This window comes from Haliotis rufescens, unplaced genomic scaffold (assembly GCF_023055435.1).
Source record: "Haliotis rufescens isolate VD_foot unplaced genomic scaffold, xgHalRufe1.0.p SCAF_23, whole genome shotgun sequence".
NCBI classification, from domain to species: domain Eukaryota; kingdom Metazoa; phylum Mollusca; class Gastropoda; order Lepetellida; family Haliotidae; genus Haliotis; species Haliotis rufescens.
The window spans coordinates 8,661,127-8,679,511 of record NW_025963924.1 but is presented as its reverse complement, the minus strand read 5'-3'; the positions used below and the strand labels follow the sequence as shown (position 1 = coordinate 8,679,511).

The 18,385-nt window shown below is 41.4% G+C and overlaps 1 protein-coding gene across 1 annotated transcript; it reads left to right on the top strand.

Annotated features, from left to right (window-relative positions):
• Positions 1-1,460: 1,460 nt before the first annotated feature.
• On the top strand, positions 1,461-7,780 carry LOC124151816 (universal stress protein Sll1388-like). The gene is made up of 4 exons (XM_046524456.2): positions 1,461-1,617; positions 2,567-2,647; positions 4,633-4,739; positions 5,947-7,780. The coding sequence occupies exons 1-4, from the start codon at positions 1,548-1,550 to the stop codon at positions 6,142-6,144; spliced, it is 456 nt and encodes a 151-aa protein (XP_046380412.2). The 5' UTR covers positions 1,461-1,547; the 3' UTR covers positions 6,145-7,780.
• The last annotated feature ends 10,605 nt before the right edge of the window (positions 7,781-18,385 follow it).

The following is an 18,385-nucleotide window of genomic DNA, read 5'->3' as shown; positions in this document are numbered from 1 at the left end:
GTGGGGCAGGACCGAAGCCCTATAAACTCTCAGGGGTCAAGCTGCTGGACGGGGTCACCCATCCATCTACTCTCCGAGACGGACGTTGCTTAACTTCACCTGATTAGTGATCAGCGCGCTGTGCACAGGATCAAAGGACACCTCCACTAAAGGGCGCGTCCGATGAGCCCTGGGTGAACTTTGACGGCCCAATAGAAATAAGGATAGGTGGGTTCTTGCGCAAATCAGCTGTGAGCTTCATTTTTGTACCTCCTCGATTCGGAAATGTCGGTTTGTACAAAGGAAAATCCACACAGAACACAAAAGTGCCTTTGATAATACTTCCTTGCGGATGCGAATGCCATGCCACCCCCAAACGACTGGATGGATAACATCTCCACAACAATAAAATGGCGCGGCTTTATTTTTTCGAATGTCGATATACCCGATTATATTTGTTTATAAAATAAAAAAATGCTTGTCTGAATGCTTCGTTAAGTCCTACCAAACATGTTGATGCCTCGACGCTGATTTGCTGATTGTCCACCTGTCTATGTGTCCTCGGGTAATGACAAAGAGGGTTATCGTATCGGAGTCAAAAATAGGATTTTTATGAAAGGTTACGTTATGCTTGTGTTAACATGGAACAAAACTACCTATTGCTTGGAGTACCGGTGCGTCTATGAACAGTATTCATTGTGGCTCCGACCGCCTCCATGGCCTATTCCACCCGGAGAGCGGGAGGTCCGGGGTTCGATCCCCAGCCGCGTCATACCAAAATACGTTAAAAGATGGTACTTGTTGTAACCCTGTCTGGCACTCGGCATTAAAGGGCAAAAACAAGGACTGGTCGGCTCGGAGTCAGTATACTGTGTCAGAGTGGGGTATTCATGTTAAACAGTGGTATGGTATCTCAGTGGGCTAGCTCTATAGATCAGCAACAGTCCGGACTAGAACAAGCACACACACACACACACACACACACACACACACACACACACACGTGCATGCACGTCGCTATATAAGTGCAATAATCTTGGACGCGACGTTAAACCCAATTTCACCTCAACTCATTGTGGCTGCTTGAGCCTCTGTCAATCAAGGAAGCAACCTGTGATCTCAGGGATCAGTGGTAATAAAAAAATGCTTTTTACCACAATTTTTTCCCACATTCCTGATTTAAAGGGTCGGTGGATCCTGAACCAAGTAGTGAAAAGAAAACGCCTTGCAACAATTCGACAATGCCAAAATAATGCATAAAACCCAGCTAAATTCACTCACTAATTAATTTTGTTAAAGCAATGTAAAAAATCAATCTGTAAAAGACTTCCGAGAAAATACACAAGCTGCGCGAGGAGGTCCACTTTTGAACACCAGCGTAACACTGTTTCCTAACACGTGTCACACATCGTCACCAACGTTGTATTAAGTATGCTTGCTTGTGCTATCTGTCAAAGCTTCAGTTATCAGGTAAACCCGTTCATAGTGTCACGTGGCCTGGAGATATGCGCACTTCTGACACAGGCGTGTCGTGAACAGAGGAATCCATTGACAAGAACCTGTTCAAGATGGCGACCACCCAAAGAGTTGTGGCCATAGCGATGGATGGAAGTGAACACTCGGACTATGCCTTTCAATGTAAGTGTAGGTTGATTTGTAAACAGGAAGTGTTGTTTGCTCTCAGAAAGGGAGTAGATATTTGGAGTCCTCGAATATCACAGATAGGTGATAAATGTAGTGTAATGTAAACATCGTTATGGGCATAACGACTCGTATTTCTGGAATCAGCCCTCAACATGTTTATCCTAAGTGAACAACATTTACAGTATGACAGTAACACAGCAAGGAAGCTAATTCTTAATACTGGATATCAATTTGTACTCAACATACTAAAACTGAGGGGTAGAATAGGTCTTCAGCCACCCATGCTTGCCGTAAAAGGTGACTATGCTTGTCGTAAAAGGCGACTAACGGGATCGGGTGGTCAGGCTCGCTGACTTGGTTGATGCATGTCATCGATCTCAATTGCGTGGATCGATGCTCATGATGTTAATCACTGGATTGTCTGGTCCAGACTAGATTATTTTTAGACCGCCGTCATATAGCTGGAATATTGCTAGGTGCGGCGTTAAACAACAAACAAACCAACAAACTAAAAATGAAAATGACAATGCATTGTTTGTTGTTTGACGCCACATTTAAGAAAACATTTCCCCTTTTTCATGGTGAATAATCGAGAATGGCTAAACAAACCAGTGGTTGAAATTATGAGCATCGCCCCGCGACGTCAGGGAAAGACGACAAAAAAGGATTAATACTTCTATTCATGAACGCTGTTCTATTAAGTGTTTGTGAATGAATTTGTGATATATTGCTGACATATTGTCTTATTGATATATATGTTATAAAACAACGCTGTATCAGGTTTTCATCAACTGTCTCAAAATATAGATTTAACCTCCAAAATATTAATTTGAAGTCTGAAATATGATATTTTCCCCGTCAAGCTCACTATGCATTCAGAGGATGCGATACTCGTTCATTTCCTGTTTAGTCATGCAAATATATCTTTATTGCTTTGTTGCAGGGTATATGGACAATATCCACAAACCAAAAGACCACGTCATCTTTGTGCACTGTCCAGAATACCAGGCAGTTGTCCACTCAAGTAAGATATATGGCCACCATGTACATGCACTTTCCCCGTTAATCTGGCCTGCTGTGTCCGGCATCCTGGTCCGAATTAGGGAACGAGTTGCCACTTAGGTTGAATGATTTAGGGAGTGAGTTTAATGCCACTCTGAACAGTATTTCAGTTATATCCTGGCATGTCCACTTGATGTATGAGTGAGTGAGTGAGGTTTTTGTTTAACGCCGCACTCAGCAATATTCAAGCTATATGGCGGCGGTTCGTAAATAATCGAGTCTGGACAAGACAATCCAGTGATTGACATCATGAGCATCGATCCAGGCATTTGGGATACGATGACATGGATCAGCCGAGTCAGCGAGCCTGACCACCCGATCCCGTTAGTCGCCTCTTACGCCAAGCATAGTCGCCTTTTACGGCAAGCATGGATTGCTGAAGACTTATTCTACCCCGGGCGTTGCAATTTGGCGTGTATGTCAATTTCGTTGAAATCAGACATTTTTCTTTGATGCGATACCTCCGAGGACATCTCCATAGAAGGTCAGTCAATCAGAGTCGAGGCTTCTAAATTCTCGGTACGAAAAAGAGAAGCGTCTAGACTAGTATATCTGATTTCTATATCTTGAAAACGAGCTTAAACGACCTTTCCCGAATGCAAATAACGAAGACTGCGCGGTATTATTGGTACAAATGCGCTTGTAAACCGGAGATACAAACCTATAACAATATGCATTGGGATGCGATCTAAATGGGTCGGTATATTGCGAAAATGCGTAAACAAATGTGTTTCTTTGAGATTTGATTAAGAATCAAATAAAAAAAATCTTTCTGGTACATTTACTCTCAGTGAAAAATATTTCTTGTACCCACTCTTATTTGTTACTGTGACAACTCACCTTATAAAGCGTTACAGTGGTTACAATGGCGTCCGAGCCTCTCGACAGCGTGACTTTTGTAATGGCGCTATTTTGGTCTATGAAAAAAAGAAGTGCAGTTCGAAAGTGGGAGAAAACATAGCAATATGTCGTCGTTGTCATGCTTGAGTGCCATATGCAGCAGGGACAAGTAATAGTCTGTACTTGTACTAAAATTCTGATTTTATAGTTCCAGCCCACTGAGATACCATGCCGCAGTTTAACACAAATACCCCACCCAGACACAGTATGCTGACCCCGCGCCGACCAGTCCTTGTCTTGTCCCCTTAATACCGTGTACCAGGCAGGATATGAACAAATAGCATCTTTTAACGTCTTAATGTATGACGCGGCATGGCATTGAACCCCCGACCTTCCACTCTCAAGACAGACGTTCTATCCACTAGACCACGGAGGCGGTGAAGTGTTGTTGCTCTTTGCTCATCGTCGCATCAGGCAATATCTAATTAGTTGACGTCTTCCAGCTATTTTAAAATGCAAATGACAAAATGACAGGCAACATACCATACTACTTATTTCGAAGGTCAAATCAACACGTTGATGACAGGAGTTCTCTATAGTTACTGTTGTTATCAGTTCTCGTTGAGCACAGCTACACCAGCCGACCTCACATATCTGTGTGTGAAGGATCGGTGTCAGGTGTTTCTGTCGCTGGACTCATAAGTATTCATTGTTACATCACAGGTCAAGGTCAACGTAAGGTCACACGGAATGCAGGCTGTAACGCGGTTCTTCCTCGTTTATCCAGGGTGTTACATCTCTATTCAATATTATGGTAAATACCCTTGTGCGGCTTGTAAATAATCAAGTCTGGACCCGACAAGCCAGTGATTGGTATTATGAGCAACGATTGATATTATGACAAGCAATCAACCAAGTAACAGGGCCTGGTCACGTTATCCCTTCAGTCAACTCTTACGTCCTACATAGGTAGCTTACCTCTTCTAGCTAGAATCCCGGGGAAATATACAATATATTATGGCCTTTATAGTCGCTGCATACATTCTACAATGTGTGTGCATAACGTATATGCAACGTGCTACATGTACTATGTGTTGTGTGATGCAGGCATGGTGATGACTGACATCGCCATTGTGGCAGACCAACTGGAGGTGGAACAACAGAGGATCAAAGAATTCATTGAACAGCTGGGAGAGAGGCTAAAAAAGGCAGGGGTACGTGCTTTCAAAGAGAGGCGTGTGTGTGTGTGTGTGTATGGGAGAGAGAGAGAGAGAGAGAGAGAGAGAGAGAGAGAGAGAGAGAGAGAGAGAGAGAGAGAGAGAGAGAGAGAGAGAGAGAGAGAGAGAGATTACTCAGACGTTAGTTTCTAAACATTAATATTATATATATGTGCGTAGGAAGTTTACTGAGGTAAGAATAATGTGTGTGTATTTGAGAGAGAGAGAGAGAGAGAGAGAGAGAGAGAGAGAGAGAGAGAGACAGAGAGAGACAGAGAGAGACAGAGAGATTACTCAGACGTTAGTTTCTAAACATTAATATATGTACGTAGGAAGTTTACTGAGGAAAGAATAATGTGAAATGACGGACTTCCTAGTTGGTAACGTCCACGTACAATTTGGATGTAAGACATTTAGGCAAAATGAAGGCATCCCCAACGAGCATCAGTATTCTCCCCTTCTTGCTGATCTGTTACTTTATGCATCTGAATCGGAATTCTTTTGGCAAAGTCAAAACAAATAATTTGGCCAAGAAGTTTAACTTAAGCTTCAGGTGATGATGATTTGGTGTCGTTTTATAACAATCTAATAGCCTCTATTCCCTTCCACTGATTTACCAGCCTGAACTAGAAATAAAGGAGACCAGTGAGACAGGTTCATATTTGAAGAGTTTTTTTTCAACATTTCACATTTTTAGGCACAATCAAACTGCGAGAAACATATTGAGGAATGTTATGATATGACTGAAAGGCAACCAATCTGTTTTGAATGTATGGTTAATGTGTCTTACAACAATAAATATGAAACATTAAGATATCTTTGGTGAATTAATCTTTAATGTATTTATTATATTTTACTAGAGTCTGAACTCCAGTTTTAATCTTATTTTTAAGTATGTTACCTGGGTATACAGGGTTTGTTTCAGCCGCAAAGCCATAAAATGCAAACCAAGCAAATTCGAAAAAATGTTATCGTTATCGTACAAACCCGTAATTCTAGAATGATCCTTGATCAACACCTCACTTGGCGCAAACATGTAGGATATGTGGAGGCAGGATAGGCTCACCTTTCCGCGAACACCTGGTGTCATCACTGTGTGATAGTTATTAATAAACACATGCTTATTACACAGTCGGAATCGTGCAATTGTTCGGCAGAATAATGTAACAGATAATTAATGAATTGCTAACACGCTTTGCTTCAGATTGGCGGCAAGGTTCGGAGTATGGGCGGGGCACCAGGGGAGGTAATCGTGAAGATTGCCGAGATGGAAAACGCCAAATTGATTGTGACAGGTACACGTGGACTGGGCAAAATCCGGAGGACGTTTTTAGGCAGCGTCAGTGACTACGTCCTTCACCATTCCAACGTTCCCGTCGTCATCATCAAACATGGGCAGTAAACACAGTACGAGGGATGATGATGTGTCTGTCAGAGTATGGTTTATATGACAATTGTGAGATGCGGTATCTACACAGATGAAGGCTGTGACGCTAGATCAAATGTCGTAGTGTGATGGTGGTTAATACTTATATTGTGTTAGGGCGCCTGTCCTTATACTCTATGTGGTGCGGTGATTCACATATGGTGTGATCAAGGACATTTAATACAACCTTCAGCATAGTAAAACTGTTCTCAATAGTGTAATGTGCTTCGGCATAGCAATGCCTTTCTTTATAGTAAAATGTATTTCTGCATAGTAAAGCGGCTCTTACTAAAATAGTAAAATGTGCTTCGGCATAGTAAAGCGGTTCTTACTAAAATAGCAAAATGTGCTTTGGCATAGTAAAGCGTTTCTTATTAAAATAGTAAAATGTGCTTCGGCATAGTTCAGCGGTCCTTACTAAAATAGTAAAATGTGCTTCGGCACGATAAAGCTGTTCTTACTATAAAAGTAGTAAAATGTGCTTCGGAATAATAAATGATATATTTATCAACTATGCAACTCTTCGGTCTATTTTGAACCGAAAGGACAAAATAATTCGGTTTTCATATGTCTATGTCTGGTTACAGTTGAGTTTAGTATGCGCATATTCATATTATAGCTAACTACAATTGCCACGCAATGTTGTAACACAATGGTTATTTTCAGCTTGCTACAAATACCTTTTGTGTGAGCCAAACAGGTAATTATGTGTGCAAATTCAAGCTTGATATGGATCCCGAGTAACAGCCAAGTGAGAATTGTAGCAACCCTACTTCTATACAATGCATTAGTGATACAATGTTATTGTACAGTTGTACAATCATACATGGTATACTGTGGACAGAACAGCAGTTGCTGAGTATCATTTTACATAAAAATAACTGACCATTTTGGGGGGTTTGGAAACATTATGTCTGCAGACATATTACAGTATGCAGTTCTGTTTGACATTCCGTTTCAATGAGCATTTGAACGAATTGATACATTTAACAAATGTTATATTTGGGATAACACTTTCTTAGTAAAGCTAGCCCATACAGCCACCGACAGTGTTATCCCAAATATAACATATATGACATTTGACCACTTCCAAAATGGCATTATGTATTTATAGCTTTCGGCCAAGGGAAACGTGCCAATTAACACTTGTCAGAGGGGTTGCCTCACTCTGAGAGTGTGGGTTCGAATCCCGGATGGGATATATAGGTATATGGTGTATATATATGTTGTATGCTAATGTATTCAAATGACTATCCGGTGAGTGGGCTTTCCCGTATACAGCTCAACTTTTTATAAGGGTTTTTCTTATTATTCCATGATCCACCAAATGTTTCATTGCATTCTTCGTGAACGTTAATATCCCAGTACTCAACTTTAGATATTCAGGACAGGATGATTCCATACACTAAACTGATTAATGATAATATGTAAATGTATGTAAATGATGTGAGATATATTTCCCCCATCATGAGTGGTACATTGGTATATGTTGTCATAATATTGCATTTTTAATTATTTTTACTCTTATGCATATTGTTATTAATCATAATGATGTTATCTACCCACATGATTTTGTCGGAATACGAACATTTGAATAAATGTTTAAAATAAATGCATGCGTTACTTCGTGATTATCGACAAAGCTGAAGGATAGAAAGATAAAGAATTTTATTTCTAAAAACAAAATATATTTTAAAGATCACAGTTATACCGATCATGTATTGACATATCAACTCCAGGGCCCTGTTGTACAAAACAACTTTAGTATGACGACTGTCGCAAGTCTATGTTAAGGTATGGGTGTAACGATCACCTTAGCGCTAAGATCGCTTTGTACAACGGCACCCAGACAATTTGCTGATGTTTGATTGAGTCACTGACCCTGTCACGATACCGTCATTGAGTGAATACGGTTTCACATCACATAAAAAAACTTGATATAAGTGACATATCAAATGATGCCACATATAAGGCACGCATGTTATCTGAGGAAGAAAACTGGCTAACTTCAAAACCTGAAGATATGCTTATTTCTCTTTTGTTCTGGATTCCAAAGCTCCATAATTAAAAATCCATACAAAAAGAGAACTATTGCTTGGTGCAGCAAATGTTCAACCAAAACTCTGTCTCAACAATCAACGATAAACCATATATCCTTGATGCAATCAACGAAGGACCTTCTCTTTATATACGGACAGTATTTGAGACAAGAGGAATTTATACCATATGGATTCCCCATAACTCGAAGGATTTATAGGAGACATGTGGACGCCATTTCATAGTTTGACCCATCAGTGACAAAGATGATGGCAATTCCCCATTTTGACTTGACCCATATGTTCCCGTGTTTTTTTCAGGTGAACAGATGACTTGCCACCGATGACCTTTTCGCGAACACCTGGTATCATATCTATTTGATAGTGATTCATAAACACATGCTCTCGATATCATAGTCGAAATCGTACAATCGACTCTGCTTTTGACAGAGATTTCTTATTGAGCATAGAAACATGGCGACAAAACACAACATGGAATAAAACAGGGAAACAAGAAATAACTATTCAAAACATCAAAGTGTATTAAAATCAATTTACGCGTCACAATGCTCGTCATGAAAATCGAACTCGAGTGGCGTGTTTAGCTTTTAGCAGATATTTCTTATGAATATGGAAAGGGGATTGTCGCTTTCATTTGTTTGACACAATGACTCTCAATAAATCAAACCACCAGATCCATGTAGTAGCCTCTCAGGGTGTATAAAATTTATTGGATTTGTATACAAGATGGGATTTACTAAATACACAGGTGTCACGAGATGATAATTAACCCTTTTGATCATTCTTTTTGATAACCAAACGCAAATAGCTTCAAGGATTATTTGCATGCAGAGCGGTGGGGTAGCCTAGTGGTTAAAGCGTTCGCTCGTCACGCCGAAGACCCGGGTTCGTTTCCCGACATGGGTACAATGTGTGAAGGCCATTTCAGGTGTCCCCCGCCGTGATATTGCTGGAATATTGCTAAAAGCGGCGTAAAACCATACTCACTCACTCATTATGTGCATGCACTCATCGCTTGTGTGTGAACATTTGATCTCTATATGGACCTCCTGGTTGGACCGGGTGAACTCGGTGACTTGCTTCATCGTGTTTCATCGTCCAACGATGGCCTGGGTCCACCGTCTCCGGTTCTGGCTCAGGTTCCATTATTTTTCAGGCAGCTGTGATGGAGCAGGCGGAACGCTGACTGAGCTTAATAAAGAAAAAGAACAAACATAATAATATTATTAATAATAATGAGATATGATATGATATGATATGATATGATATGATATGATACGATATGACAATGATAGATTGCTGACTGTGGTTTATGATAATAAAAATAGAATAACAATGACAATGATATTATGATGATAAAACTAAAAACCCTAAGAAACCTTTCCATAATCATGACATCTCTGCCAAATGTAGAGGCCATTGTACGAGTATAGAGGCCATTTTTAATGCTCCAAATTCCATTCACCACGTGAATACTCACGGTGAACAATTGACCTTCACAATGTGCTATAACGAGTCAAATAGTGAAAAAAGACATTGAGCACAGTACAGGTGACGTTCTGTCTGGTCCTAGATTGTACTTAGGCCGACTTGTGAATCTCTGGATGGTACAAGTGGTTGCAAGTGGGGTCAGTGGATGATTCACCCTGTCAGTTTGATATCTATATCAGATTAATGCAGTGAAAGGAACATTGTGGACATATTTGATACACTAATTTGATAGACGCTGTCGATCCAGCCGGTCATATATTATACAGACTCGTGTGACAATTCCAGCTGGCACAGTCGGTGTGTTCAATGTACATAAAGCGACAAAACCTTTTTCACATCCAATAGAAATCTCTGCATAAAGCAGAGTCGATTGTAGGATTCCGACTATGTCATGAGCATGTGTTTATGAATCATTATCAAATAGTGATGATACCAGGTGTTCACGAAAAGATGAGCATATCCTGCCCCACTCGTGGCACCTGTCACAAACACATGCAAAGGCAAGTCGGATTACGTCAAATCAAACGAACAGCGTGAGGTTTCAAATGTATTAGCGGGGTTAAATGAAATCTACAGGTAACCTTGCTCTACATTGAGCACACGATCTGTTTGTCTCAATTCTGCAATGACAGATTAAAACGCGAACTCTTTAGTGTCCAATCATTTGAGTGGATTGTCGATACTAAAGTTGGATGTACTAAATCGCGAAACTTCAAACTCTCTGTAGTACCTAAAGCTTGAAATACAAGTCTTAACTGCAGGAACGAAGAACGTATACACCCATGTTTGATGGTGGATAAACATGAAATAAATAAAGAAATGGTTATTAGTTGATGTATTTTATACGGCTATCATAGTTGTGTTTTGGATCTTACGTTTTCCGTGTTTCGGCGACTGTTTTCAGCCTGGCAACGTTTTGATAACGTTTGTTATCTTTTGGTCAAGTCCAATTTTGAATCACACAGTGCAAATAATGAGGAGTGTGTATCACACAGTGCAAATAGTGAGGACTGTTTATCACATCGTGCAACGAATCTGGACCTTTGATAGTACAGCGCAATGTTTCAGGTCTGTGTATCACACAGTCCAATTGTCCTGGAACTTGGACCTCTTAGTGCAATTAGACAGGACCCTATGATCACGCAGCGAAATGTGTCTGGTTTGTGTATCACACAGCGATATGTGTCTGGTTTGTGTCTGGTCTGGGTTGTGTATCACACAGTGCAATGTTTCTGGTTTGTGTATCACACAGTGCAATGTGTCTGGTTTGTGTATCACACAGTGCAATGTTTCTGGTTTGTGTATCACACAGTGCAATGTGTCTGGTTTGTGTATCACACAGTACAATGTTTCTGGTTTGTGTATCACACAGCGATCTGTTTCTGGTCTGTGTATCACACAGTGCAATTGTCCTGGAACTTGGACCATTAAGTGCAATTAGACAGGACCCTATGATCACACAGCGATATGTGTCTGGTTTGTGTATCACACAGCGAGATGTGTCTGGGTTGTGTATCACACAGCGAGATGTGTCTGGGTTGTGTATCACACAGTGCAATGTTTCTGGTTTGTGTACGACACAGTGCAAAGTGTCTGGTTTGTGTATCACACAGTACAATGTTTCTGGTTTGTGTATCACACAGCGATATATTTCTGGTCTGTGTATCACACGGTGCAATTGTCCTGGAACTTGGACCATTTAGTGCAATTAGACAGGACCCTATGATCACACAGCGAGATGTGTTTGGTTTGTGTATCAGACAGCGATATGTGTCTGGTTTGTGTATCACACAGCGAGATGTGTCTGGGTTGTGTATCACACAGCGAGATGTGTCTGGGTTGTGTATCACACAGCGAGATGTGTCTGGTTTGTGTATCACACAGTGCAATGTTTCTGGGTTGTGTATCACACAGTACAATGTGTCTGGGTTGTGTATCACACAGTACAATGTGTCTGGTCTGTGTATCACACAGTGCAATGTGTCTGGTTTGTGTATCACACAGTGCAATGTGTTTGGGTTGTGTATCACACAGTACAATGTTTCTGGTTTGTGTATCACACAGTACAATGTGTCTGGTTTGTGTATCACACAGTGCAATGTTTCTGGTTTGTGTATCACACAGTGCAATGTGTCTGGGTTGTGTATCACACAGTACAAAGTGTCTGGTCTGTGTATCACACAGTGCAATGTGTCTGGTTTGTGTATCACACAGTGCAATGTGTTTGGGTTGTGTATCACACAGTACAATGTTTCTGGTTTGTGTATCACACAGTACAATGTGTCTGGTTTGTGAATCACACAGTACAATGTTTCTGGTTTGTGTATGACACAGCGATATGTGTCTGGTTTGTGTATCACACAGTACAAAGTGTCTGGTCTGTGTATCACACAGTGCAATGTGTCTGGGTTGTGTATCACACAGTACAATGTTTCTGGTTTGTGTATCACACAGTACAATGTTTCTGGTTTGTGTATCACACAGTACAATGTTTCTGGTTTGTGTATCACACAGTGCAATGTGTCAGGTTTGTGTATCACAAAGTGCAATGTCTCTGGTCTGTGTATCACACAGTGCAATGTGTCTGGTTTCTGTATCACACAGTACAATATGTCTGGGTTGTGTATCACACAGTACAATGTGTCTGGTCTGTGTATCACACAGTGCAATGTGTCTGGTTTGTGTATCCCACAGTGCAATGTGTCTGGGTTGTGTATCACACAGTGCAATGTGTCTGGTTTGTGCATCACACAGTACAATGTTTCTGGTTTGTGTATTACACAGTGCAATGTTTCTGGTTTGTGTATCACACAGTGCAATGTGTCAGGTTTGTGTATCACACAGTGCAATGTGTCTGGTCTGTGTATCACACAGTGCAATGTGTCTGGTCTGTGTATCACACAGTGCAATGTGTCTGGGTTGTGTATCACACAGTACAATGTGTCTGATCTTTATATCACACAGAGTAATCGAGTAACAATAACCGCAGCGCTGATAGTGTAGCCCTGGGCTCTGGTGACGTACCAAGCTGATGTTGTGTAACGATACTAAGCGGAACAAATGAAGTGCTGCAGCTTGTGAAGGCTACACTGGCACTTCTTGTTGAAACTTTTCCATTCAACCCAGTTATCTGCTCGCGGCTGCGTTAATGTCGGTACACAAGTAACGCCTTTCCCGTTTCTATTTCTTTGTAGTATATTACATATTAATTTCAAAACACTGCATGTAAATTCACGCAAGCGGGATAACACCTACTTTAAGTAGTCAAATGTCAGTTTTCAATTCTCGAAAACGTTACTGACATAAAAAACAACGATAGCTATCACATGCGGTGGATACGAGTTCGTAATAGCCGGTAGTTCGGCATATCCAACTTCGTTTTATCCGGGTTTGAATAATTGTTTTGCTTGTCTTACACGTAGCAGGCGCGCGAGGATTATCTTTATGGGAATGTTGTACATCCGAAGAACGATATTTGTTTTATAACAATGCTCACGCTTTTTTCTGATTTTCTGTATGATGCATGTTACATATTCGGCTGTTATAATTGGTATTTTGATCATTTCATCAACTTAATGTTCTAGCATGATAGATATGCGTATTTTCGATATGTGTTCTTAAGTATATATGCACGCCTGTATTCGTCTTGGGGCGGTGGGGTAGTCTGGTGGTTAAGGCTTCGTCAAGCCGGATGTCCGGTTGCTGCAATGTGTGAAGCCCATTTCATTTAGTCATGATGTTGCTGGAGAAAAACACAACTATCTTTCTACATGTCTATATACTCGTCTTTACGGTTAGCTTTCAACGATGTTCTTTTCCCAACAACTGCACAATTTACAACTCGCCTACTGGATCTTTGATATTTTATGTATGCTTCAAAGTACCGCAACACTACAACATGTTCATTGATTATCAAACTTCAGTGCGGATGAATATATGAGTGAGTGGGTGTGTGGGTGTGTGGGCATTCGTGACCAACTCGTGTTATTCCGTGACAAGCCGAATAGCGACTCGTGCCCCTCTCGTGGCCATGTTTGCGACCGGGTTCCGTCTAAGCGCAAACGGGCATACCCAAAACAATTGTCAGCTCTTTGCGTAATGGTTCACATATATATCCCCATATATTATATAAAAAAATCAGATGCAGTTTAAAGCACATCGGGACGTGCGGAATTATACAGTATGATTGAACACATTTAACTGTGTCTTGGGTATTGTTTTAGATGCAAGACATATGTAAAATCAAAAATTAGTTCTGAGGGATTCGTTGACGAAGAACTTGAAATCATACGCGCATTCTGATTGGTTTGTCGTATTTTCGCACATAACATTCATCGATAGGGGGACGAGTCTTCTTGCAGGTTTACGGTAAGGGGCGAGTGGTGACGAATGGGTGTGTTGGCGGTTCGGTCGGCAGCCATATTGAATTTAATGTTCCCAAAACCCTTTTAGGGTACTCATCTTCCAAAAGCTCTGAAACTAACCGATGAAACTGATCTAAACTTGACAAACTTTGACGTGGGATACCTCGGATACGGGCAAAGCTAAAACATCAACCATAGAGGCAAGGATAACGAAACTACATCCATTGAAAGAGAGAACTACCGGACTCAAAAAAACATTGAACTGACTTTGTACACCGTTTAACAGTGACTGTAGAATATGATCGCTGGTTCCATACACATACGTCAAGGTTAAGGGGAAACAATTAAATTTATTCGGCGGCGATATGTCAGTTTCTCTTCAGACGCCGCGTAAAGATACTGAACATAGCGAACATACACGCATTCACTGCCGTTCCAGCGACGCTACAGCAATGAACAAAGTAGCTGCGAAATTTCGTTGGTTGGTAGGTTTGTTGTTTAACGCCGCACTCAGCAGTATTCCAGCTATATGGCGACGGTCTGTAAATAATAGAATCTGGACCAGACAATCCAGTGATAAATATCATGAGCATCGATCCACGCAATTGGGATCAATGACATGCATCAACCAAGTCAGCGAGCCTGACCACCCGATCCCGTTAATCGCCTTTTACGACAAACATAGTCCCCTTTTACGGCAAGCATGGGTTGCTGAAGACCTACTCTACCCCGGATCTTCACGGGTTTAGCTGCAAATCACATCTGCATTAGAGATATGGGTTTTCAAACAGTGATTTAGGCGGCTAAAATAGAGCTCTAACCAACTTGAGTCAAGAACCAGTGGTCCGATTTTGTCCATATTGTTGCTATGTATATACACTGTGAGTGTCCAGTGAATACGAACTATTATGACTCATAGAACTCCTGCCATACGATGCCGGTCTGTAGAGAAGCGAGTCTTGACCAGACAATCAAGTGATGGACAAGACAATCAAGTGACATTATAGCAAATTTACTGAACCCTGAGCACTCCTTGTGAAGTAAGTGGTTGTCGAGTGGACTTCGTCGTTTAGGATGGTATTCTATTATGTGTCAGATCAGGGCAATGGGTCTATTTAGGTTTATAGAAGTTCGTTGTTAACTAAAGATAAGGCACATCTCCACTTGAGATTCATGCCGTATTGGTAATTCTACCATGTACTCATATGTGACTAAGCCTCAGAAAGGCCTTTTTGTTAGCGCAATCAAATTGAGTGATCAGTGAGTATGGTTTTTCGCCGCTTTTAGCAATATTCCAGCAATATCACGGTGGGGGACACCAGAAATGGGCTTCACACATTACACCCATGTCGGGAATCGAACCCGGGTCTTCGGCGTGATGAGCGAACGCTTTAACCACCAGGCTACCTGACCGCCCCTAGCGCAAGGGGTACAGATCACCTAAACTTATTTTGACAAACAGGGGCACTGAGGACCAGATAATCTGCGCGGCGTTATTTGCTGCCCCTGAGTCAGGCACTGTTCCTATTCTAACCATTATGAACCTGGCCCGGAGTCAGTATAGTGTGTGGAGTATTCATGTTAAACTGCGGCATGCTACATGTGTGTCAGTTGGCGAGCACAATAATATCGGCATTCATCCGGACTAGTAGTAGCAGCCACACACACACGCACGCACGCACACACACACACAGTCTATCAAGTTAGAGTTAACAAGGCTCAGCTGTATATATATATATATATATATATATATATATATATATATATATATATATATATATATATACTCTTCAAAAGAAGAACCTTTACACTGACTTTCAAAATGTAATCTAATGAGATTGTTTCAGAATAGGACACAGAAACCATAATTGAAACACTGTTTGAAGATCAATGTACACAATGTTCAAAACATTAATCGTGTCACCTAGACAGACACACGTACACGATACAGTTAATGTCCCAGGGGTACAGAAAATGTCAGTATCGGTTGTGCCCACGACGTGCATCAATCACCGCTTGACACCGACGACCCATAGATGCAATCAAGTTGTCAATAACACGCTGTTGGATGTGCTGCCATTCATGCTGAAGTGCATCAAGAAGCGCCGGAAGTGTTTGAGGCGGTGGATTCCTTCTGCGAACGCGTCGATCGAACTCGTCCTACAGATGCTCAATCGGGACCAAATCTGGTGACCGAGCTTGCCAAGGTAATGTCTGGATGTTGTTGTGCTGTAAGAAGTCCTGACAAACACGTGCAATATGCGGTCGAGCGTTGTCCTGCTGGAACTGTCCGCCATGAACGTTGACGTGAGGAAGAACGTAAGGCTGTAGGATCAAGTCTCTGTAACACACACCTGTCAATGCACCTGCCACATGCACGAGAGGCGTCCTACCACCGTGATGAATTCCGACCCATACCATGACACTCCCGCCGCCAAATGGGACATCCTGCTGCACACAGTTGGGGGCGTAACATTCACCCCGACGTCTGTAGACACGTGCGCGCCCATCAGCACGTGTGAGTAGGAAACGGGACTCGTCAGTCAACAGTACATTTCTCCACCTTGCACGTGCTCATCTAACACTCTGTTGGCACCAAAGCAGACGGTCTGGCAGATGACGTCGAACAGGTCTTCGTGCAAAAAGTCCAGCCTCCCTCAGTCTGTTGCGTACCGTTTGATCTGGTATTCTGCGTACCCCAGGGATCTGTGTGGTTGTAGACGGGGCTGTGGTAGTGCGGTCTCGGAGGTGTCGCAGCCGGATGTATCGTTCTTGTGCTTGGGTTGACACCCTTGGTCTTCCTGACCTTGGTCTGTCGTCAACTCTGTTGGTGTTGTTGTATCGGGTCCACAGTGCGGAGATTGTCTGTCTGGATACGCCAAAGTGCCTGGCCACTTCTTGCTGAGTTGCTCCAGCTTGTAATCTCCCAATGGCGTTGTTCCGTTGAGCTGCATTCAGTCTTGGCATTCTGTCACCGCCTCTACTGCCGTTATAAGGACTGTATGAACAGCCGTTGAGCAGGGGGGCCTGCATGCCTAAATGCAGGATCCTGTGCTGCACGTTTTTTTACAGGCGGTTGCGTTTGGATGAAGCTGTAAAATTGATCCCTAAACGCTACGTTTATGTGCTTTGCATGTGTTTTCTCGAATTATAGACACATCATCTTTCTGTTTGACTTATTTGGTTCTCATTTAATGTAATTATTTTAGATATTTTGCAAAAAGTGGTTTTACATCTATGTCAAGTTTCTTTTTATATATATATATATATATATATATATATATATATATATATATATATATATATATATATATATATATATATATGGATAGTAGATACGTACTTTACCTCTCGGAGAAGCTTGCGACAATTTACAGACATTCATATTTTGTCCTGTGTCGAAAAAAAGCTAATAGGTTCGATGATCAAACAAGATTGATTTAAGTGTAAAACACCACTTTGTCTACCAACTAAAATGTTATGGCAATCTATCTACACCAAGAAAATATTCAAGGCAGTGAGTACAACATGTAGGCATTCATGTTTCTTACAAACCAGTGACAAGAAACCCATTTGAGAAAACTAATATCAAACATACACGTGAGGTCGAATTCAAGGTCCGTGATTGGCTGCTCCATGGTGATGACCAAAGGTCAGATTATGACGGACTAATTTAATTAGTTGATTGTAACTCATTGATAAGATACTCGTGCTTCAGTCGATCCACCAACATCTGTGTCCAGCCTTATGGTTTCAGAGCGTTAATAAATGTTCTGTGATATTATTTCAACCGTGAAGATCCGGGGTAGAATAGGTCTTCAGCAACCGATTCTTGCTTTAAAAGGCGACTATGCTTGTCGTAAGACGCGACTAACGCGATCGAGTGGTTAGGCTAGATGACTTGGTTGATTCATGTTATTGTATCTCAATTGTGTGGATCGATGCTCATGATATCAATCAGTGGATTGTCTGGTCCAGACTTGATTAATTACAGACCGCTGCCATGTAGCTGGAATACTGCTGAGTGTGTTTAGTGTATTGATACGTATGAATAGTGAGCAGAAAGTCGGATTGCATCACTTCTGGCCGTTGAATTGTGTATTAATGCGCTACTGCGATCATGAGAACAAACAAAATATGCATGGCAAATGCTGCGATTTTAGGGTGTGGAAGAAACATATAACTGCACTTGTTTATAATTTTATCTGACCTGCTTTCGCTCTTCAGATACGATAATATGTACCTTACAGAAACTCGTTAGTAATCTCTATGTAACGAAAATGGTCACAGGACCGTTCAGCACAG